Genomic DNA, 25,001 nt, shown 5'->3' with positions numbered 1-25,001 from the left:
CAGGAACTTGTAGACTCACTTCCAAGGCGTCCCACTGCAGTCCTCAGGACCAGAGGAGGCCCCATGCGATGTTAGTAGCCTATCCCATAACATTTGCTAAGTCGGTGTGGTTATAACATTGTAACTCAGATAGGTACATTTGGGTGACCTGTCATAATTTAGCAAACGTTTAAAGGATTAGACTAGGAATGAAACTATATAATAATGTAACAATAAATTGTTTAGATGAATATTATTTTGATGTTCATTAGTGGATACAAAATTTGTACAAAATGAGAATGAGACGTTGGTTGGTCCACGTCAGTCGTTAACCATGGTAGGCACCGCCATAGGCCAGGGCGGGGGCATAGGCGGCCCTAGCGAGGGGGGCGGCATAGGCAGCCCTGGCAATGGGAGCGGCGTAAGCCCTGGCGGGGCCGGCGACGGCCACAGGGGCGGCTACGGCGGGGTGGGCGCCGGCCTCCTTGTGCACGACGGCGTTGAATCCGTTGACGGGGTCAGCCGTGTAGTCGACGACGCGGATGGAGCCGTCGGGTTCGGCCAGGCTGTAGCTGCCCTGGACGACGTCTCCGCTGCGGCTCTCGTGCTGGGCTTTCGAGTCTCCAGTGTGGGCGTCCTGCACGTTGTATGCGAAGCTGTACTCGGGGTGCGGGTCGTACTCGACGGCGGCGGGGGCAGCAGCGACAGCTGGGGCGTAGGCCCTGGTGACGGGGGCGGCATAGCGGGCGATGGGGGCGGCGTAGGCGGGGGCGGCGTATCCTCGGGCAGCCAGAGGTGCACCGGGAGCGTAGACGGCGGGGGCGCCCAGGTAGCCGGCGCTTGCGATGGCCACCACCGCGGACAGAATGATCAACTGCAAAAGAAACAGAACACTGTTATCATTCCTCCCGTCATCAGAATCCTAATTAAACAATGCTACCTCTTTTATGCCGAGATATTCTACCTCATTGACGTGGCCCAGCAGTGGCTATCTACGATATTCCTGCGTGGAAATCTGAATGAAGTCAAGAAAAATTTGGCAAATATCAAGTGGAAACTTTCACGTGTATGAAGAGCACCATTCGAAGCAAAAAAAGTAACACAGGGACATGGTCCTTTGATAAGCGCTAATGAGTAGAAGTACATGTGTTTTAGACGTAACTTTAAGAAAATGTATGAATGCAGAGTCTTCTTTCAAAAGATATTATACAATCTACATTGGTTGGGCTAATTTACAACAACATACTACAACCTTTTTTTGGTGCAATAGTAAATAACGTTCAGATAGTTGAACTCTTGCTTGTGAAAATACAGACATTCATATTGAACTAGCAGTACTACACATTACATTAATCTATTCTAAATGTTTCTATATTTTCTCTGCAGTAAAGTAATAAATATCGTGGCTTCTGAATCGTAGCAAAATCCATTGTTTCTTTGACAATCATCCTGACTCATGTACTCTGAAAATTTTTCACTAGATGATCTAATTATTGTGTTAAGATAATAACAAAAATATGTCGTATGACACATTTCTGTGGTCCACTACCGTCCACTGTGCTCAATTCATCTGCATTACACTGAAATGGCAGAAGTCGTGGGATATCTCCTAATAGCGTGTCGGACCTCCTTTGACCCGCCGGAGTCGCAGTGCAGCAACTCGGCGGGAATTCAACAAGTCGTTGGAAGTCCCCTGGAGAAATATTGAGCCATGCTGCCTCTATAGTCGTCCATAATTGCGAAAATGTTGCCGATGCAGGATTTTGTGAACGAACTGACCTCTAGATTACGTTCCATAAATGTTCGATGGGAATTATGTCGGGCGATCTGGGTGGGTAAATTATTCACTCGAAATGTCCAGAATGTTCTTCAGACCAACCGCAAACAATTGTGGCCCAGAGGCATGGCGCATTGTCGTTCATAAAAATTCCAACGTTGTTTGGGAACATGAAGTTCATGTATGGCTGGAAATGGTGTCCAAGTAGCCGAACATTCCATTCACTGTTCCATGTAAACACATCTCACACCATTATGGAGCCACCACCAGCTTGCACAGCGCCTTGTTGACAAATTTGGTCCGCGACTTCGTGGGGTCTGCGCCACGCTCGAACCCTACCATCAGCTCTTGACAACTGAAGTCGGGACTCATCTGACAAGGGCACGGTTTCCCAGTCGTCTAGGATCCAACTGATGCGGTCACGAGCCCAGGAGAGGCGCTGATGGCGTTGTCGTGCTGTTAGCAAAGTCACTGGCGTCGGCCGTCTGCGGCCATAGCCCATTAACGTCAAATTTAGCCGCACAGTCCTAACGGATACGCTTGTCGTACAGCCCACATTTATTTCTGGTTCAAATGGCTCTGAGCACTGTGGGACTCAACTTCTGAGGTCATTAGTCCCGTAGAACTTAGAACTAGTTAAACCTAACTAACCTAAGGACATCACACACATCCATGCCCGAGGCAGGATTCGAACCTGCGACCGTAGCGGTCTCGCGGTTCCAGACTGCAGCGCCTAGAACCACACGGCCACTGAGTTCTGCGGTTATTTTATGAAATGCTCCTCGTCTGTTAGCAATGACAACTCTATGCAAACGCCGTCGCCCTCGGTCGTTAAGTGAAGGCCGTAGGCAACTGCGTTGTCCGTGGTGAGAGGTAATGCACGAAATTTGGTATTCTCGTCACACTCCTGAGAGTGTGGATCTCGGAATACTGAATTCTCAAACAATTTCCGAAATGGAATGTTGCATGCGTCTAGCCGCACCTATCAATCCGCGTTCGACGTCTGTTAATTCCTTGTCGTGCGGCCATAATCACGTGGATAGGCCTTTGATATGAATCACCTGAGTACAGTCCGCGGCTCGTGGTCTTGCGGTAGCGTTCTCGCTTCCTTTGCACGGGGGCCCGGGTTCGATTCACGGCTGGGTTAGGGATTTTCTCTGCCTAGAGATGACTGGGTGTTGTGTGTCTTTCATCATCATTTCATCCTCATTCACTAGCAAGTCGCCGTAGTGGCGTTAAAGAACTTGTGGAGCGGCGGCCGAACCGCCCCCCGAGGGGTCTCCCGGCCACCAATGCCACACGCTCATTATTGCCTGAGTACAAATGACAGCTCCGCCAATGCGCTGCCCTTTTGTACCTTGTGTACGCGATACTATCGCCATCGGTACACATATCACTATTCATGACTTTTGTCACCTCTCTGTGTATGTGCTGGTTAGATTCCTTTGTCCTCGTTATGTGATACGAGAGGTGAAAGTTAGCTCTACATAAAACTGCGCTAAAGACGTCGGTACGATGACAAGCGAACACGAGAGTGCGCTGCTGCCGGTTGCCTCACCTTGCACGCCATGTTGCTGTTGCTGTTTGCTGCTACGTTCCACTGCTGTGTGCCTGCTTGGGCGGCGGTCAAAGCTTATATAGCCACGGCCGAAGCCGCCTGGTCCCCCCTACGGCGCAAAATTTTTGCCATTCACCGCACAAAACCTGACCCCTGTCGTGCTTGTCGCGCGCATACTTTCTACTTTACAAATCGTTAATGGCGAATATGATGTTGAATAAAGCGCAGATTAGCTCTAGTGCTCACTTTTCACTTTTGAATTATACAACGAAATGTTCTTTACTTATTACTCAAAATGTGCGAGAACAAAATAAAAAAAAGTACGCTGATGTGCAAAACTTAAGAACGAAAGTACGAGGGGCGTTTGAAAAGTGCGTGCAAAAATAAAAACTACTTACGTGTTTGGGGTAAACCTTTTTTATTTTTCGGGATAGTCTCCTTTTAGACTTACACACTTCGTCCAACGCTGTTCTAATTTGTTGATCCCTTCCCAATAATAGGAATTGTCCAAGTCTGCAAAACAGCTACTTGTTGCTGCAATCACCTCCTCATTTGAATAAAATCTTTGTCCCACCAGCCATTTCTTCAAATTGGGGAACAAACAGTAGTCTGAGGGAGCCAAGTCGGGAGAATGGGGGGGGGGGGGATGTGAAACGACTTGGAATCCTATTTCCATTAATTTTGCGACCACAACTGCTGAGGTGTGCGCTGGTGCATTGTCATGATGGAAAAGGACTTTTTTGCGGTCCAATCGCCGGCGCTTTTCTTGTAGCTCGGTTTTCAAACGCGCCCAATAACGATGAATAATATGCACCTGTAATAGTTTTACCATTTTCCAGATAGTCGATGAGGATTATCCCTTGCGAATCCCAAAAGACAGTCGCCGTAACCCTTCAGGTCGAAGGAATGGTTTTCGCCTTTTTTTGGTGCAGGTTCTCCCTTGGTAACCCATTTTTAGATTGTTCTTTGGCCTCAGGAGTATAATACTATATCCATGTTTCATCCACAGTGACGATTCATGGTGAACACACACAGTATTAAGAACTGCGGATTCTTCCTGAACAGCTGCAAACCATCCTTGCAACACTTCACACGATTCCGTTTTTGGGCAAGCGTGAGCAGTCGGCAAAATATTATGTACCCGTTCATTCGAGATGCCCACAGCACCTTAACTCTTCTATCATCCATCACCATATCATAGATTTTACCAATGATTTCTAGAGTTGTAACCTCCACAGGGCGTCCAGAGCGTTCAGCACACTTGCACCCATATGGCCACTCAGAAAATTTTGAAACCACTTATAAACTGTTGTAATAGAAGGTGCAGGGTACCCGTAATGTTTATCAAGCTTCGCTTTAGTCTCCTGAGGCGTTTTGCCTTTCATGAAGTAATGTTTAATCACCATATGAAATTTTTTTTGTCCGTTTTTGACAATCACTTGACTTCCTTGATTCACACGAATGTCAAACGCAAAGAAATAGACCAATATGGCTGAAACTTAGTGTGCGTTCTTTCCAAAGATGCTACTAACTAAACATGACCTCAATACGCGCCGGTGGTGCCATCAGTCGGATTTTGCACTGACTTTTCAAACGCCCCTCGTAACTTTGGCATTTTGTGTCATAGTCTAGCAACATAGCGCCATAAATCTTGGATCACAGATTGAAGGGACTGTTGCAGTATGGTACCGAAGGTAAGTGAAAGAAATACCCAGTGAGACAAACAGAAACACCACTTTTATTCAAAGAAAATAATTGCACAGAAGTCGCCGCGATTTATGATGGATTTCTGGACATTACAAAAGGCGAGACAAAGTTCTTAATACTGTGTGTGATCACCATGAACTTCAGCGCATGCTCTGCAACGTGCTCCCGTACTGTCCACAAGGTTGGTAAGGGGTTCTTGTCGTGCTGAACATACACTAATACGGCGACATGTTGGAACACATTATGTACCCAGGACTATTGCGGAACATGATCGATTTGGTGGTCCAGGCACTATGGGACTTAACATCTGAGGTCATCAGTCCCCTAGACTTGTTGTTGTTGTTGTTGTTGTGGTCTTCAGTCCTGAGACTGGTTTGATGCAGCTCTCCATGCTACTCTATACTGTGCAAGCTTCTTCATCTCCCAATACGTACTGCTGCCTACATCCTTCTGAATCTGCTTAGTGTATTCATCTCTTGGTCTCCCTCTACGATTTTTACCCTCCACGCTGCCCTCAAATACTAAATTGGTGATCCCTTGATGCCTCAGAACATGTCCTACCAACCGATCCATTCTTCTTGTCAAGTTGTGCCATAAACTCCTCTTCTCCCCAGTCCTATTCAACACTTTTTCATTAGTTACGTGATCTACCCATCTAATCTTCAGCATTCTTCTGTAGCACCGCATTTAAAGGCTTCTATTCTCTTCTTGTCCAAACTAGTTATCGTCCATGTTTTACTTCCATACATGGCTACACTCCACACAAATACTTTCAGAAACGATTTCCTAACATTTAAATCAATACTCGATGTTAACAAATTTTTCTTCTTCAGAAACGCTTTCCTTGCTATTACCAGTCTACATTTTATATCCTCTCAACTTCGACCATCATCACTTATTTTGCTCCCCAAATAGCAAAACTCCTTTACTACTTTAAGTGTATCATTTCCTAATCTAATTCCCTCAGCATCGCCCGACTTAATTCGACTACATTCCATTACCCTCGTTTTGCTTTTGTTGATGTTCATCTTATATCCTCCCTTCAAGACACTGTCTATTCCGTTCAACTGCTCTTCCAAGTCCTTTGCTGTCTCTGACAGAATTACAATGTCATCGGCGAACCTCAAAGTTTTTACTTCTTCTCCATGGATTTTAATACCTACTCCGAATTTTTCTTTTGTTTCCTTTACTGCTTGCTCAATATACAGATTGAATAACATCGGGGAGAGGCTACAACCCTGTCTTACTCCCTTCCCAACCACTGCTTCCCTTTCATGTCCCTCGACTCTTATAACTGCCATCTGGTTTCTGTACAAATTGCAAATAGCCTTTCGCTCCCTGTATTTTACCCCTGCCACCTTCATAATTTGAAAGAGATTATTCCAGTAAACATTGTCAAAAGCTTTCTCCAAGTCTACAAATGCTAGAAACGTAGGTTTGCCTTTTTAAAATCTAGCTTCTGAGATAAGTCGTAGGGTCAGTATTGCCTCACGTGTTCCCATACGTCTACGGAATCCAAACTGATCTTCCCCGAGGTCGGCTTCTACCAGACTTAGAACTACTTAAACCTAACTAACCTAAGGACATCACACACATCCATGCCCGAGGCAGGATTCGACCCTGTGACGGTAGCAGCAGTGCGGTTGCGGACTGAAGAGCCTAGAACCGCTCGGCCACAGCGACCGGCTGTTGTGGTGTGAGGAAGCGTATTGTTAGAAGGGCGCACTGATCCCCAAATCTTTGAAAACCGTAAACGTTAGTATGACACTGAACACCTTCCCCATGTGGGCCTTTTCAGGAATGCGTTCGGCCCGGATTTCGTTTATATGGATGAAAACGCGCGAGCGTATCGTAGGAGCTCCAGAAGACATTAGACTCATGGGCTGACCTATCCGTCCGCCGACTTCAGTCGCATCGAGAACGTGTGGGATGCATTGGGAAGACACAGTGCAGCACGTCCACACGCACCAGTGAACATCCAGCAGGTGTGGATGGTCCGACCCCGGAACGCCGTACCTACCATAGGAACTTCCTACCAACAGCGTCTCAGGCGTATGAGTACGCAGCAGAGCATGAACTGAAGTCTATAGTGATCGCACACCCTATTAATAACCGTATTCCGCCTTTTGTTATGTCCAGGGGCATATCATAAATCGCGTTGGCAGTATAATTATTGCCTTTGAATAAAAGTATGATTTATCGAAGTCTCATTGCGTATTCTTTTCTGCCATCTTCTGTACTATACTGTAGCAGTTTTTCCTATGTGTGGTCCATATTTCATGGAACTATGTGATACATCATGCGGAAGTTACTTTCGTCCTTGTTTTGTACACCAATGTAATTGTACGCTTCACATCTTTTTTCCGTTATTTGTTCAAGTTCTGAAACATGACTGAAACCAAACTCCATTTATTACGTGTGAGTGTATCTAAGCTTATATATCTGCGACACTGTAAAAATTTCCTGCTGTTCCACACAGACAAGTGCAAAATGTGTGCCCTATCTGCCTGCATCTAGTGTCATTCCACTTGAAAGTGTGAGATGTTAGAACTGATTGCAAATCGTACAATATAATTGACGCGGGACGGGGGTACCAGTCGGGTATTCACATTGTTGGATGTGGGAAACCGCCTAAAACCCACCTCCAGGCTGGTCGACACACCGACCCTCGTCGTTAGTCTGTCGATCAGATTCGATCCGGGGCCTGAATGCCTTTCTCAGTCACGGGAGTGGCGTTCCGTTCAACCACGCGCGGCTATCCGGGCAAGTCCGTTTTGAAACTTCGACATAATAACAATTTTCTGTTTCCAAAACACTGTGTCACGTTGACCTTATTTCTAGCACCCTAAGTGAAATATGTAGCCCTGTTACGAGGGTAGTCATATAGCTTTGCCAACGGCCTTGTCGCAGTGGTAACATCGGTTCCCGTCAGATCACCGAAGTTAAGAGCTGTCGGGCTGGGCTAGCACTAGGGTGGGTGACCATTGAGTCTGCTCAGCCCTTGTGAGTCAAACTGAGGAGCTACTTGACTCAGAGGCAGCGGCTCCGGCCTCGTAAACTGACATGCGACCAGGAGAGCTGTGTGCTGGCGACATGCCCCTCCATATCCGCATCCAGTGACGCTGAGGACGACACGGAGGCCGGTCGGCACCGTTGGGCCTTCAGAGCTTGTTCTGGCGCAGTGTATTCTCTAATCATATAGTTTTAATTATAACCTCGAAAAAATCAATTGTGAGTATGAAACATGGTTTTAGCCCTTCTATACAAATTCACCCTTGGATGTAACACATTCTCCCCAACTATGAATAACTTGGTGGAGTCTTTGATTGTAGAAGGCTGTTTAGGAAACGATCCACCTCATATAATATTGCAGTGCCATTGCAGTGTTCAGAATTACGGTGCAATTTTCTTTCGGACATACATGTTCAAAGAACAGGCACCGCGGCGACTACAGCCGTTATGAAATACGTGCAATGTATTCGCAGTTGCGAATATGGACAACCATAATGGAATGGCAACAATGAAAATTTGTGTCGGATCAGGGCTCGAACCCGAATTTTCTTGATTATCACGGGACTCGTGATAATTGGGAAGTCCGGTTTCGAGGCCTGATTCGGCACAATATTCCATTGTCGTCATTCCACTACACAGCTGACGGTTTTCCATCAGTTCTTCATCTGAGAAAAGAGACAGAGGTCACTTGCTGCCATGTCGCAAGAATATGGGGGTGTGGGAAAAAAAGAACAGAACACGTGACCGAGGCGGTGGAGAATGAACTGCGACGTTGTCGTGGAGCAAAAATAACCCCTTCGGCAGCTTCCTGAGACTCATTAGTCTTAACAGTTCTCCATGCCTTCGAAGGAGATTTCGGCAGAATGCTCCTGTGACGATTTGCCCCTCACTTGCGCAGTCTGTTCGCAGCACACTATGGAAGTCCCAAAATACACTCAGTGACAACATCAATTTTCCCGATGATGGTTGAGTCTCGGCCTTTCTCAGCGGCGGTGAATGAAGTTTCCACGGCGCATTTTGGTCCTTTGTCTCGGTATCATGGTGATACACTCGAAAGTCTTCCATGGTGAGTAGGTGACCAAAGAATTCATCTGCATCGGCCTGACACAGTTGCAGCATTCCCGCTCAATACTGCGGCGCTGAGGGCTTTTTGAATGGGCGAGAGCGGTTCGCAACCTAGCGATCTGCAACCTTTCTCATGTGCAAGATGTTGAAAACTGTTTCGTGACAGATCTTCACGTTTTCCACCATCGCCTGGACTACGATACGCTAGACTTCGAACACGAAGGCCTCCACTTCTCCTGCGATTCCTCAGAGAGACAGGGTCTGACACTTCGTTCCTCGTCATTCAGACATGTCTGACCACGTTGGAAGTGTGCACCATCTAACCATGCACATAATGGTGCGTTGTTCCTTTACATTTCCACCAACTCAGTACACACTGTTCAATGTCTTGAAACTATGTAGCTTTGTAAATAATGCAATCCGATAGCACAAAACGGAATAATACTAGCTACTTTAAGAGTTATACGACAAGGGCTGACGATTTTTAGGTCTTTCCAAAACTGCTTATGAACAGCGTGTGTTTCCTTAGAAATTAAGTAATTAATATCCAATAGATAGCTCTGTTACTTCGTCTCTGAGCACTTGGTGCGACACAAGAAAAGTTAGATTGTTGTGATTTACATATTCCATGTCTTTGTATTTAAGAGGAACTTTGCAGACCAAAAAGAGCTTTACATAAAAAGTCATTTTGTTTGTCTGAATAAATTCCCATGGCTTAGAGTCTCATAATCTTATGTTTTACTGAGTATCACATTATCCAGCTGTACTTAATGTGTGTGCTCCTACATTGCTGTTCGCTCCGCACGCCCATGGGCTACCAGTATGTTCCAGTACACTGCACATAAGAACGGGAATTTTCCGGGCTCGTGCCTCGGCTTGCATTGGAAATGGAAAGGTAGGATCCAGTGCTTTGGATATCTCTTGGGTCAGGGACCTATTGCATACCCAGCAGAGCAATCGTCTTACTGTAACTGTCCTACAGTACAGAGCCATTTTTTGAATATTGTGCGCTTTCTCCACTTTAGGCAAAAGGAACAAATCGGTTGGTTCCTTTTGCTTTAGAGGTGGCCTTTGACGCGCCTTAAGGGTCTTCTTATGGCTCTGAGTACTATGGGACTTAACGGCTGAGGTCATCAGTCCCCTAGAACCTAGAACTACTTAAACCTAACTAACCTAAGGACAGCACACACATCCATGCCCGAGGCAGGATTCGAACCTGCGACCGTAGCGGTCACGCGGTTCCAGACTGTAGCGCCTAGAACCGCACGGCCTAAGTGGCTTATGGAGGCAACGTTTAATTCGTGGGCGGTTCCTGACAAAACTCGGAAAAAACGTATATCGCCATTTTTTCGCCGTTAGCAGCAGATATCTAAATAACTAACAGCAGAAAATTGCATCAAAGTTTAACGGTGTATTCTACAGGAATTTATCTAGAACTACCGTCTTGCCATTTTCAAAAATCTACATCCGCTATCAGGAAAAACATCAAAACATGGTTTTCGGGTAACAATCACGAGCCTCGAATTTTAAGACGTCTGTGCACAGCAAATGGCTGCAGTCTTTCCAATATATTACTAAGATTCCGATCTCGAACGAAATTGAGAATTTTCTTGATATCTTTACCCGTGTCCAAGATACAGATGTTAAAATTTATCCTTCTTGTACATGTAACATACACACGTAAGATCCGAAGTGAGGAGAAAACGTGGTTTATAAAGTGACGTAACACGGAGAATATGTTTTACAGTGTCTCCTTATTATCAGAAGGGTTTGGAAACCCATCTTGTAGTACTGAAGTTCATGCAAAATTTGGTATGCACATAAAATCCCATCTGAGGTGTAAAATTAGTTTTGTGTTATTTCAGTTGTACACAAGTAAGCCATCAAAATTTCAGCTGACCCACAAAGTTATTTCACATAAGTGACATGAAGAAAAGGAAGGGAACCAGCGGAAAAATGCTCCTATCAGAACACAAAAAGGAGAATATTCTGCTGTTTAAAAGACTCTGACTGAAAAGTGGGTACCTCATTCTACCTTCCTCAGTACCTTTAAAAATATTCCCAAAAATTAATTATTTACCATCTTTACCTTGGATGCATGAAGATTTCTGCTTCCATGTTCAACAATATTGACATACCTAAATTAATCTAACTCTTGGTGGCTTCACACAGCACACCACAAAAACTGCCTGCTCCATCGTCTTTCCCTCACAGACAGCTGCCTACAACTGTGCGCCAAGCGCTCTCTTACTCCTATACTACCAATATCTCTGGGTCTGCGATATAAAGCCTATCAAACACATACATCGTTTATAAAATCGTATTCGGGTGCTACATACAAATGTGCCTCAGTATACTTCTTTCAACATGATTAAAGTCCCGTCTGTAATTAGTTTCCTGCCAAATCCTATTAAACAAGTCTTGAAGTATGGTGGCAACTGCTTGTGTTGTCCATGGTCGCATCTCGTCGATGTTTTCTGTTGTGACTTGGCAAGACAGCCAAGCCACTATGATTGGTAGCCGAAAGGCACGCGTTAAGCTCACGCAGGCTGGCGTGAGGTCTGGAACAGGACTAGGACTTTATAGTAACAAGAAAAGTACGTAGCTTCTGGAATACTTAACTTTAATCCATAACTGGTGAACATCGGTCTGACGGTACATGCATCACAAGATAAATAGCAAATGATAATGGCGCCTTGCTAGGTCGTAGCAAATGACGTAGCTGAAGGCTATGCTAACTATCGTCTCGGCAAATGAGAGCGTCATTTGTCAGTGAACCATCGCTAGCAAAGTCGGCTGTACAACTGGGGCGAGTGCTAGGAAGTGTCTCTAGACCTGCCGTGTGGCGGCGCTCGGTCTGCAATCACTGACAGTGGCGACACGCGGGTCCGTCGTATACTATCGGACCGCGGCCGATTTAAAGGCTACCACCTAGCAAGTGTGGTGTCTGGCGGTGACACCACATTTTCCTTAAGTGGAGGACGAAGCACTCTGTTTTTAATGTAATCCCATACACAGAAGTTCACTGGTGTTATATCAAGTGATTTTGGTGGCCACGTCCACTCCAAGTCGGAACATTCCTATCCAGATACTCGACGACTTCATAATGATATTGTGGTGGCGTGCCATCTGCAATGGCTGCACCCTGTGCTCTTCATGGCATCTGGGAGGACCCACTCTATATATGGAATGACTCCACCCGATATACACTCGGAGTGCACATTGGCTTCCTTCCCCTTCTTACAAGGGAACCTCCCCATTGCACCCCCCCTCAAATTAAGTTACAAGTTGCACAGTGGATAGGCCTTGAAAAACTGAACATAGATCAATCAAGGAAACAGGAAGAAGTTGTGTGGAACTATGAAAAAAATAAGCAAAATATACAAACTGAGTAGCCCATGCATAAGATAAGCAACATTATGGACAATGTGAGCATATGAACGCCATGGTCACGTGGTTAGCGTGAGCAGCTGTGAAACCAGAGGTCTGTGGTTCAAGTCTGCCGTCGAGCGAAACATTTTAATTTTTTATTTTCAGACAATTATTATCTGTCCGTCCGTTATGTTTTCATCACTTTTTTGGGAGTGATTATCACATCCACAAGAAATCTTAAATCGTACAAGGTAGAAGAATCTTTCTACCCATTCGACAACATATTCCTGTCATGTGACGCACATGCCGTCACCAGTGTCGTATAGAATATATCAGACGTTTTCCTGTGGAGGAATCGGTTGACCTATGACGTTGCGATCAAATGTTTTCGGTTCCCATTGGAGAGGCCCGTCCTTTCGTCTACCAATCGCACGGTTTTGCGGTGCGGTCGCAAAACACAGACACTAAACTTATTACAGTGAACAGAGACGTCAATGAACGAACAGGCAGATCATAACTTTGCGAAAATAAAGACAGTAAAACTTTCACTCGAGGGAAGACTTGAACCACGGACCTGTCATTCCGCAGCTGCTCACGCTAACCACGGGACCACGGCGTTCCTGAGCTCACACTGTCCTTAATGTTGCTTATCTCACACATGGCTACTCAGTTTGTATATTTTGCTTATTTTTTTCATAGTTCTACACGATTTCTTGCTATTTCATCGATTGATCTATGTTCCGTTTTTCAAGGCCTATCCACTGTGACAACATGTAATCTGAGGGGGGTGCGATGGGGAGGTTCCCTTTTTAGCAGCCATGTCCCTATGGAGCCCCATAACCCACCTAACGTTGGAGCTCCCAACTTTCAGTAATCCCACCTTCTGTGATTGTCCAGATCTTATAGGCTAAGAGATTTCCTCTGAAACAGAACAGGAGACGGCATATGGCTGAGCGACAGTGTCAGCCACGGACAGGAGCTGGTACCTGTTTGTCAGACTAAGAGGGGAGGCCTTACGTGTGGCCCTCTGGGAAGTCTCGCTGCCTGCTTCGCCCAGGGGCGACCTTCCACTCGATCACAGGTGAGGGGTCAACCTCAGTGCGAGTAGTGACTGGGCTGGCCAACAGTGAGGTCTGATCGGAGGACTTGGACGTGCTGGACGTCCGTTGGATCACTACAGCTGGCCCACAACAGTCGTGCCCATCCACTGCAGTGTCAAGCTGTGTAACTGAAGCCATCACAGCCTGGAGCTGAGAGCGAAGTATCACCAACTCGGCTAGCATCTATACACAACAGTCACAGTTCCTATCCATACTAAAGACCGTGGAAAACTAAAGTACCCAGATAAACAGACTATCAGCACATGCATCGGAACTCTGTTGGAGACACTGACGAACACTCAGGAACTGTGTCTAATAAATTAGATTAATATGCAGAGATTAAAAAAACCTAACGACCAAAGCACTCAGGTGAAACTAAATAATTTGCCCCTGATTGGGAACTTTTGAAATGTCACAAAATCGGTTTACTTCCTGATGCAAACGAAAACGCGAAAGCTGTGGTTATTAGATATTAAATTAACAAGCAGAAATTCAAGAAACTAAACTATTAAGGCATACATGGGATATGTCGGAGTTCTGTCTTTTCCACATCTGCGGCAGTATGGCGAAAATTAACTTTTTCAATAGGACTGAGCACTACCACAGTAAATGCCTGCATGTAAGAGCGTTTCTTAACAGTGAGTTACTTCAGCGATGGCGTGGCTGCAAGGGGAGTACGGATCTTGCATTGAACTATTCGCCTCCAAGGTTTCTTTCATTCACAGCATATCAGTTTTATTTGTTGAGGATCTATGAAAGACCCAGCTTTAGAATAACTGGGACACCGCACAGTAACAGCACTGAAAGCAGGAACCCCAGACATGCTAGAAAAACTATACGACGGGTTTGTCTATCGGCTGGATGGGACGTTTGCCGTGTATCTAGTGTACGGCACATTGAAGATTTGTGAAATATGAATGAAAACATTGATCCTAAAAGTACACTACCGGCCATTAAAATTGCTACACCACGAAGATGACGTGCTACAGACGTGAGATTTAACCGACAGGACTAAGATGCTGTGATATGCAAATGATTAGCTTTTCAGAGCATTCACACAAGGTTGGCGCCGGTGGCGACACCTACAGCGTGCTGACATGAGGAAAGTTTCCAACCGATTTCTCATACACAAACAGCAGTTGACCGGCGTTACCTGGTGGAACGTTGTTGTGATGCCTCGTGTAAGGAGGAGAAATGCGTACCATCACGTTTCCGACTTTGATAAAGGTCGGATTCTAGCCTATCGCGATTGCGGTTTATCGTATCGCGACATTGCTGCTCGCTTTGGTCGAGATCCATTGAGTGTTAGTAGAATATGGAATCGGTGGGTTCAGGAGGGTAATACGGAACGCCGTGCTGGATCCCAACGGCCTCGTATCAGTAGCAGGCGAGATGACAGGCATCTTATCCGAATGGCTGTAACGGATCGTGCAGCCACGTCTCGATCGCTGAGTCAACAGAAGGGGACGATTACATGACAACAACCATCTGCACGAACAGTTCGATGAAGTTTGCAGTAGCATTGACTATCAGCTCGGAGACCGTGGCTGCGGTTACCCTTGACGCTGCAGCACAGACAGGAGCGCCTGCGATGGTGTACTCAACGACGAACCTGGGTGCACGAATGGCAAAATGTCATTTTTTCGGATGAATCCAGGTTCTGTTTACAGCATCATGATGGTCGCATCCGTGTTTGGCGACATCGCGGTGAACGCACATTGGAAGCATGTATTCGTCATCGCCATACTGGCGTATCACCCGGCGTGATGGTATGGGGTGCCATTGGTTACACGTCTTGGTCACCTCATGTTCGCACTGACGGCACTTTGAACAGTGGACGTTACATTTCAGATGTGTTACGACCCGTGGCTCTACCCTTCATTCGATCCCTGCGAAACCCTACATTTGGTTTGACTCTGAGCGCTATGGGACTTAACATCTGTGGTCATTTGTCCCCTAGAACTTAGAACTACTTAAACCTAACTAACCTAAGGACATCACACACACCCATGCCCGAGGCTGGATTCGAACCTGCGTCTGTAGCAGTCGTGCGGTTCCTGACTGAGCGCCTAGAACCGCTAGACCAGAAACCCTACATTTCAGCAGGATAATGCACGACCGCATGTTGCAGGTCCTGTACAGGCCTGGATACAGAAAATGTTCGACTGCTGCCCTGGCCAGCACCTTCTCCAGATCTCTCAACAACTAAAAACGTCTGGTCAATGGTGGCCGAGCAACTGGCTCGTCACAATACGCCAGTCACTACTCTTGATGAACTGTGGTATCGTGTTGAATCTACATGGGCAGCTGTACCTGTACACGTCATCCAAGCTCTGTTTGACTCAATGCCCAGGCGTATCAAGGCCTTTATTACGGCCAGAGGTGGTTTTTCTGGGTGCTGATTTCTCGGGATCTAAGCACCCAAATTGGGTGAAAATGTAATCACATGTCAGTTCTAGTATATATATATTTGTCCAATGAATACCCGTTTATCATCCGCATTTCTTCTTGGTGTAGCGTTTTTAATGGCCAGCAGTGTAGTTGTAAAAAGTACCACAACGTCGTACACGGTCCAGTCACAGTAATTTGACCAGCGCCTATGTTCTATGGCAACGTAGAATAACCACCTACAGACAGCAGATGGCAGCATTGGCGGTGGAGGGTATATAAAGCGTGTCGGGGAGGGGGATGGAGGGAGGGAGAGCAGAAAATAGTGCAGTACTCGTCGTAACACGGGACACGGAAACGGAACGATTTATCTGAGTTCTGAAAGGGGGCTGATCATTAGCTTTCGGGGTCAAGGGTAAAAGCATTTACGAAACGGCTACGTTAGTAAACCATTCACGTACCCTCGAGATTTATTATGCTAAAGTGGCGCTATCCTAACCAGGCGCTGAGGCAACAGTGATGCACCACCGGCCACGACGGCTATGGAGATTTGTACGGGTGAATAGACGTGCAGCTGTTGAGCAACTGACCACCTAAATGAACCAAGGGGAAACCATCAGTGCCTCCTCAATGAGCTTTCAGCGAACGTTGCTGCATATGAGCCACGCAGCAGGCGCCTGGTTCGTGCACCTTGTTGACTGCTGTTCATCGGCGACCAAGGCTGGATTTTTGACACCAGTACCGCTTGTGGACGTCCGCTGAGTGGCGACAGGTGGCTTTTGCAGATGAATCGCGTTCTGTGCCCCATAGGACAGACGGCAGTCGGCGCGTACGGCATGAAAGGCCTCAACGTAAATACCATGAACCAGGAGGGAGCGGTATGGTTTGGGGAATGTTTTCTTGGAATTCTCTTGGTGATCTCCTCATTATCGGAGGCACAATGGCTCTGAGCACTATGGGACTTAACATCTATGGTCATCAGTCTCCTAGAACTTAGAACTACTTAAACCTAACTAACCTAAGGACAACACACAACACCCAGTCATCACGAGGCAGAGAAAATCCCTGACCCGCCGGGAATCGAACCCGGGAACCCGGGCGTGGGAAGCGAGAACGCTACCGCACGACCACGAGCTGCGGACGGAGGAAGCACAATGGATCAACACTAGTATGCATATATCCCTACAGACCGTGTCCACGTCCAAATGCAGTTTGTTTTTCCTCTGCCATGATGGCATTTACCATCAAGAGAATGCTACGTGCCACACAGCTTGCAGTGTACGTGAGTGGTTCGAAAAGCACCAGGATAAGCTTGCCGTAATCCCGTGGCCACCGAACTCACAGGATTTAAATGCAATGGAGAATATGTCGGACCACCTTGATAGCGCTGTTCGAGCCATAGATCCTCAACCGAGAAACCTAGCAGAGCTGGCCACGGCATTGCCGTCAGTACCTTCTAGAACCTCATTGACTCTCTTATTGTATGTTTCGCAGCGTTCCGCTTTGCAAAATGTGGTTATTCAAGTTTTTGACTGGTGGCCACATTAATGTGACTTGACAGTGTACGTGCATGCACGTAAAGAAATACACCCTTACAAATCGGACATTTTACCTTAAAAAAAATAGTCCAGTGCCTAAGTTATAATTCGCCACAAGTTTCTTCTTTACACTATATAGTCTTTTGAAGTTGGACAAATCTCTTTTAAATACCCTGTATTTGATTTTCATACAGTGAAAGGAATACACACACACACTCCTTCTCTCTCTCTCTAACATAACACACACCTCTATTTCATCTACTCATAAAAGTATACTGTTAGGTGCATCTGTTACTTTATAAAGTAATTTCAAACTCAATTACATGAAATACAGGGCTATTACAAATGATTGAAGCGATTTCATAAATTCACTGTAGCTCCATTCATTGACTTATGGTCACGACACACTGCTGCTGCTCTCATCTGTTGCTTTCCCTTTTTTGGGGAAGTGTGAAGGGGAGTCTGTAGCCTTTCGGCTTTTACTCCCCTGTGAACGTGTGTGTGTGATTTTTCTATAGTTTTTGGTGTCTGTGATTTGTGATGATTGTTGTGAGTGTGTCTGGTACCACTACAGATACGTAGAGAAACTCATGAAGTTTTGTTCGGCTGAAGCCGCACTTCAGGTTTCTGCCGCCAGAGCGCTCGAGAGCGCAGTGAGACAAAATGGCGACAGGAGCCGAGAAAGCGTATGTCATGCTTGAAATGCACTCACATCAGTCAGTCATAACAGTGCAACGATACTTCAGGACGAAGTTCAACAAAGATCCACCAACTGCTAACTCCATTCGGCGATGGTATGCGCAGTTTAAAGCTTCTGGATGCCTCTGTAAGGGGAAATCAACGGGTCGGCCTGCAGTGAGCGAAGCAATGGTTGAACGCGTGCGGGAAACTTTCACGCGTAGCTCGCGGAAGTCGACGAATAAAGCAAGCAGGGAGCTAAACTTACCACAGCCGACGGTTTGGAAAATCTTACGGAAAAGGCTAAAGCAGAAGCCTTACCGTTTACAATTGCTACAAGCCCTGACACCCGATGACAAAGTCAAACGCTTTGAATTTTCGGCGCGGTTGCAACAGCTCATGGAAGAGGATGCGTTCAGTGCGAAACTTGTTTTCAGTGACGAAGCAACATTTTTTCTTAATGGTGAAGTGAACAGACACAATGTGCGAATCTGGGCGGTAGAGAATCCTCACGCATTCGTGCAGCAAATTCGCAATTCACCAAAAGATAACGTGTTTTGTGCAATCTCACGGTTTAAAGTTTACGGAACCTTTTTCTTCTGCGAAAAAAAAGTTACAGGACACGTGTATCTGGACATGCTGGAAAATTGGCTCATGCCACAACTGGAGACCGACAGCGCCGACTTCATCTTTCAACAGGATGGTGCTCCACCGCACTTCCATCATGATGTTCGGCATTTCTTAAACAGGAGATTGGAAAACCGATGGATCGGTCGTGGTGGAGATCATGATCAGCAATTCATGTCGTGGCCTCCACGCTCTCCCGACTTAACCCCATGCGATTTCTTTCTGTGGGGTTATGTGAAAGATTCAGTGTTTAAACCTCCTCTACCAAGAAACGTGCCAGAACTGTGAGCTCGCATCAATGATGCTTTCGAACTCATTGATGGGGACATGCTGCGCCGAGTGTGGGAGGAAGTTGATTATCGGCTTGATGTCTGCTGAATCACTAAAGGGGCACATATCGAACATTTGTGAATGCCTAAAAAAACTTTTTGAGTTTTTGTATGTGTGTGCAAAGCATTGTGAAAATATCTCAAATAATAAAGTTATTGTAGAGCTGTGAAATCGCTTCAATCATTTGTAATAACCCTGTACTTCAGCGTTCATTCCCTCTGTATCTCAATCTTCGCATCTGAAACATTACAAGAGCTTGTCTCCCCATACAGTTTCTGTTCTTCACACTCTTTGTATTATATAGTGCCGAGCTTCTTTGTGCTTTTCTCTCATACAAGTTATGATACCGATTAAAAAAGCACTCACTCGTTGCGGAGTGAAAATGTTTCTAAAGTACAAGAAACAACTCATTATATGCGGTGAACTGTACGCAACGGCCGGCCGCTGTGACCGAGTGGTTCTAGGTGCTTCGGTCCAGAACCGCGCTGCTGCTACGCTCGCAGGTTCGAATCCTGCCTCGGGCATGGATGTGTGTGATGTCCTTAGGTTAGTTAGATTTAAGTAGTTCAAAGTCTAGGGGACTGATGTCATCAGATGTTAAGTCTCATAGTGCTTAGAGCCAGTTGAACCATCTTCTGTACGTAACGAAATACAGCGTTTCTAGATGACGATACTGCGTATGAAACTCGTCCTAGGCAATTAAATTGGTTTTACGTCCTTCATTCCTCTCACATAAACGAATACCAGCTGCGAGAGCGCGCCGGAAAGTCAAAGGAAACATATACATAAGATGTTTCTAGAGCATTAGCTTTGGTGTGGTGCTCATAATCAATATTGAATTACGTTTCATTACTTCGCTACTTTAGAGCAACCTAGCGGTAGCATTGCGGTACCACCAAGAATTAATACTCGGTCCACAGTTCTTTAACTCTTGCCATGAAATCTCCGTCACTCATTTGGAATTTCTTGAATACTGACAAATGTGCAACAGAAGCACTTATAAGTGAAAAAGAGAATAAAATAAGCTTCACTGTCCTTCCTCAAATTCTGAGATACCCCTCAAGCAACCTCAGCACAAATTAAGACGAATGTTACAAACAAAGTGTCAGTTAGGACTATCAGGAATAGTTCACTGAAATCCAAGCTAAGAACAAGGATGCCAGAGGCTAGGTGCCCTTCCACATATCTTCGCTGTGAATCGCATTTCCCATGGTATAATAACGGACAAAACTACAAACGTGAATGGCGTGAAGTTTTGGGCACTGATGCAAGCGGAATCTATTGCAAGTGAAGCTCGGACAGAGGGAGTTTGATGAGTTTCAGGCCGTAAGAAAGAGACCGCCTTCGGTATGCGTTACCACAGCTTACACTGACTCTAAATCTTTAGTGTTTGCTGAGTAAACATGTCCAGCAGAACAACTCCATAAGCACACTTCACGCATTACCCAACGGACGCTCCTAAACTCTCGTTATCCCAATCTCCCGACTTATTCCTCCTTTACACTACATGGAAGATGACGGGACGGCACCCGATTCGACCTGCATTGAAAGCAGTATGTCTTGACAATTTGCGACGGCAGTTTGAAAAACGCTTAACACCTTTACAGTTATCCCTATGCACAACTGGCTCGAAGAGGCTATAGCAGAAACTGAGATAACTGTCCAAGACACTGTATCGGCAGGTGTATAATAGTGTGATTATTCAGCCTTCGGACTGAAGACCACAGCAACAACAATGTACAAACTGCATAATACGTGAATGAAATTTCATTCATAAGGTGCTACTGTTTTAGATTGTACATTTTTCGTTTTCAGTAGTGTTATTTGTAGCCCATCGGCCTTTATGGAAGCACTACAAAACTCTCAAAAAGTAGTATAAGACATCGAAACAATCGATCACATCATGGTTATAAATGTAGGGATGAATTTTTTCTGTGTAAGTAAACCTACATTTTTCATCCACAGAGATGTCCAAATAACTTTGATTTTTGCACGTGGAACTGTTTAAACCTTGTTTATTTTCTCTCTCCTGCTGTGTATAAAAACGCACGCACACACACACACACACACACACACACGCACACACACACACAGAGAGAGAGAGAGAGAGAGAGAGAGCGAGAAAGAGAGAGAGAGTGTGTGTGTGTGAGAGAGAGAGAGAGTAGAGGAAACAGCTAACAAGCCTCAAAAGAAGTGAGTACTCGTTTGATGACGTGCTTTGCATGGTTAGATCACGCTAACGTGATTCAATAAGAGATGTAAATTTCTCGTAAGCTATTCGATGATACTGTAGTGAAAAACATTTATCTTCCAACAAAACTGGAAAGAAAGTGTCAACTCCATGATCATGTACTTTGGCGTACATGTTGTTCTCCAAAACACTTTTCCGTCAGCTTTTCTTCTTTTCCTCTTCATGAAGCAGCACACAGGCTACATCGCTCATTTATTCACTGTGACACAGTGCTGCAGTAGATGGAGCGTCATATTCAGTTCAGACTCTACACTGGGGGAACACGGAGATTGCTTCCGGCGTTGTTGATTCTGGTCAGTGAACGCACGACCCTCCCCCACCTCTCCGCCTTAAAAATGTGAGTTCTTTGGCGCTTTCGGCACGTGCGACGCCACCCCTACGGAACCATTCAGTGTGGGACACAGCCACTATGTGACCAATTCAAAAGCTCTAATCGACATACTACAACGGCTTCTTAGTTTGTCAAAGGAAAATAAAAAGGAAAATTATAATTTCAGTAGTGTTACCCAATGAATGCGAAGAGTACCTTCCATTGCACTGTAGTATTATTTGACATTAATATGCAGTGAAAGCAGACATATGAAGTAAAACACTATTGAAAAGTGAAAATATTCAGGTAACGAAATCATAACAATGGATTCTTTTTGTTAACGAATTTTATTCGTTATGTTTATGATAGCATACAAAAAACATTCAGACACAATAAATATATCCTATTTATGTAGCTTAGCCCAGGATGGCCTTGCCATAGGCAAGGGGGGCAGCGTACTTAGCAATGGCCGGGGCGGCGTAGGCCACAGGGGCGGCGATCTTAGCGACGGCGGGGGCGGCGTAGGCGACGGGGGCGGCCACCTTGGCGACGACGGGGGCGGGGTGGGCGCCGGCCTCCTTGTGCACGACGGCGTTGAAGCCGTTGACGGGGTCGGCGGTGTAGTCGACGGTGCGGATGGAGCCGTCGGGCTCGACCAGGCTGTAGCTGCCCTGGACGACGTCACCGCTGCGGCTCTCCTGCTGGTTCTTGGAGTCACCGGTGAGGGCGTCCTGCACGCTGTAGGCGTAGCTGTACTGGGGGTTGGGGTCGTACTCGGCGGCCACGGCGGCGGGGGCGGCGACTGCGACGGGGGCGGCTCTCACGGCGGGGGCGACGGCCAGGGGGGCGGCACGCAGCGCGGGGGCGGCGTACGCCACGGGAGCAGCGTGGAGTGCGGGGGCGGCATAGGCCACGGGGGCGGCGTAAGCGCGGGCGGCGATGGCTGGGCCGGGGGCGACCACGGCGGGGGCTCCCAGGTAGCCGGCACGGGCGACGGCCACGAAGGCGGCGAGGACGATCAGCTGAAACACACAGGAGATCTGTCAGTTAACTGTGTCCAGCTTCATTTCCTTGTGAGGCAGCGTGTAGACTTAAATCATAACATTTACTTAGTTCTTTATACGTTCTTCAGCGGCGCTTTAAAAGCTAATGAGAGCCATAATTATTTGGATATGGATGGAAAAGTGCAAGCGATTGGCATTTTAAAGATCCATTAATAACTGCCGAAGGAAAGGTTTTTGACCAATAGAGGTTTACTAAGATAATCATCATTACGGCACTGCAGTGGTGTTTAACATCTTTTTAATCATTAGCTGCATAGTACTGTTATGTCTGTGATGTTAATTTTTTGACGCAATGTTGTAGAACTAATGGAAACTCAGTTTAACTGTGAACACATTACGTACAGTGTCGCAGCAGCGTATTTAGTATGGTCAGCATTATTTTTCTTTCTTCAACAGTTGTGTGACTGAATAATGGCCGTGCATATACTTCGCTTTTGTTTGGAAATTAGTTGGAATAATGAACAAAAGCGCTGATACCTCGTAAAAATCATATTCCTTCCCCGGTGGAAATACTGATTTCACTCGGAATGAGACATGACAGACATTCGGTCATAAGTGGTTCACTGTGGGGTGCGTCATCCTTTTTAATTAAAGTTCCTAGTAATGAGCTACGTATGAATTCTGTCTCTTTCCTTTTCAGAGGATATCTTCTTGATAACTCCCGAGGAAATATCGCACGGAGCAGAGCCGCGTAGATTCGAATTCAAATCTCTGTCCAGTATTAGTCTTAAATACGTTGTTCCTTTTTGGTCTTAATTATATTCGTCAGGAACTTTTTGTCAGTCCCCCTCGCTCCCCAATAAGTATTCGATTGACTTTGGACTTATGTTCTAGTCTATCCAATCTCATTTAAACTATCGACAAATTCCGAAATTCACTCGGCGTAAAATTGGAGCAGTTCCTTAACGAGATCCACGACCGATTCCTTGCTCCATTTACGTTTCTTCTGTGGAAATGCTGTATATCAGAAAGAGTAAACATTGACGACATGTTTAACTTTCCTTCCTTCCTTTGGAATTTTTTACTTAAAACCTTCATTGATTGAAAGTTCCACAACGCTTCCCCATATTGCGTGGAGTACCCCACTCGCAGCTGTAAAGCACAGTCAGACAGAGTAGATAGTAAAATGCACTGAATCCTACATAATGTTCGTTATCAAATTCAGACAGAATCTGTCACGCTCATCTCTGTGTCAACACTGCTGTTCTTGCAACTGGCAACACGCTTTAAGGTTCGAAACACGTGAAGAAAGTATAACACCACTGATTTATTAACACTGGAAACACAGTCGGTAGGCGAAAGTTGGGCAGTCTTCTGCTGGCACCCACCTTGCAGGCCATGTCGATGAGTTTCTTGCTGTGTGGAGCTGAGAACTGGCGATGCGCTGTCCGGCCGGCAGTTATATACCCGCTGCAGGCGTGGCTGGGCGCTGCCCGCGTTTTCGCAACGCGCGATGTGGATGGCGGCCACCAGCCACAGCAGGCCTTGGGCGCACCTACCCCAATTGAGACACAGCCGTCCGCTACGAAATGCAACCCGTTTGACGCTGAGACTTTCAGCACGCAGAGCACTAATACTCTAATAATACTGATACAAATATACTGACGGAAAAAATCGCAGCACCAAAAAGTAACTAATGTAGAGTAAGGAAATTTGGTGAACACATTTGTCTAGGCAACATATTTAAGTGATTAATATCGCAGGACACTGGTTAATAGAAGCGCGAGATAAGCCATTGCAAATGTGAAATGCTGCTATATTAATAACTGGTGTAACAGTCAGAATGTTGAATGCAAGCATACAAACATACATGCATTATTTTCTACAGTTGCAGTATGTCAGCTTGTGGGATGGCCTTCAATGCCTATTGCACTTGGTCGGTCAGTACAGGGACAGTTAATTGTGGATGACGCTGGAGTTGTCGTCCGATGGAGACAGATCTGGTGATCGAGCAGGTCGACACATGTCGACACGGCAGGTCATGTTGGGTTACAACAGCGGTATGTAGGCGAGCGCTATTCTGTTGGAAGACACCCGCTGGAATGCTGTTAACACAGATCGAATCACCAGACTGACGTAGAGTTTTGTAGTCAGTGTGCGTGGCATAACCACGAGACTGCTCCTGCTGTCGTATGAAATCACACCCTGGACTGTACCTTCAGATATAGTTCCATAGGGTCTAGAAAAGCTGATTATAAATTTCGATACATCGATATAATACTCACACCAAGCAATATCTATATAC

The 25,001-nt window shown here is 45.9% G+C and overlaps 2 protein-coding genes across 2 annotated transcripts; both read right to left on the bottom strand.

The window, feature by feature from the left end:
- Positions 1-279: 279 nt before the first annotated feature.
- Positions 280-3,352, bottom strand: LOC126162622 (cuticle protein 18.6-like). The gene is made up of 2 exons (XM_049919242.1): positions 3,315-3,352; positions 280-853 (listed from the first exon to the last, which is right to left on the bottom strand). Exons 1-2 carry the CDS (start codon positions 3,324-3,326, stop codon positions 308-310), a joined length of 558 nt encoding a protein of 185 aa, XP_049775199.1. The 5' UTR covers positions 3,327-3,352; the 3' UTR covers positions 280-307.
- Positions 3,353-22,108: 18,756 nt separating this feature from the next.
- Positions 22,109-24,109, bottom strand: LOC126162615 (cuticle protein 21-like). The gene is made up of 2 exons (XM_049919229.1): positions 24,085-24,109; positions 22,109-22,714 (listed from the first exon to the last, which is right to left on the bottom strand). Exons 1-2 carry the CDS (start codon positions 24,094-24,096, stop codon positions 22,109-22,111), a joined length of 618 nt encoding a protein of 205 aa, XP_049775186.1. The 5' UTR covers positions 24,097-24,109.
- Positions 24,110-25,001: the final 892 nt, after the last annotated feature.

This window comes from Schistocerca cancellata, chromosome 2 (assembly GCF_023864275.1).
Source record: "Schistocerca cancellata isolate TAMUIC-IGC-003103 chromosome 2, iqSchCanc2.1, whole genome shotgun sequence".
Classification (NCBI taxonomy): domain Eukaryota; kingdom Metazoa; phylum Arthropoda; class Insecta; order Orthoptera; family Acrididae; genus Schistocerca; species Schistocerca cancellata.
Note: the sequence above shows the minus strand (reverse complement) of the source record. Positions and strands in the feature narration are given on the sequence as shown.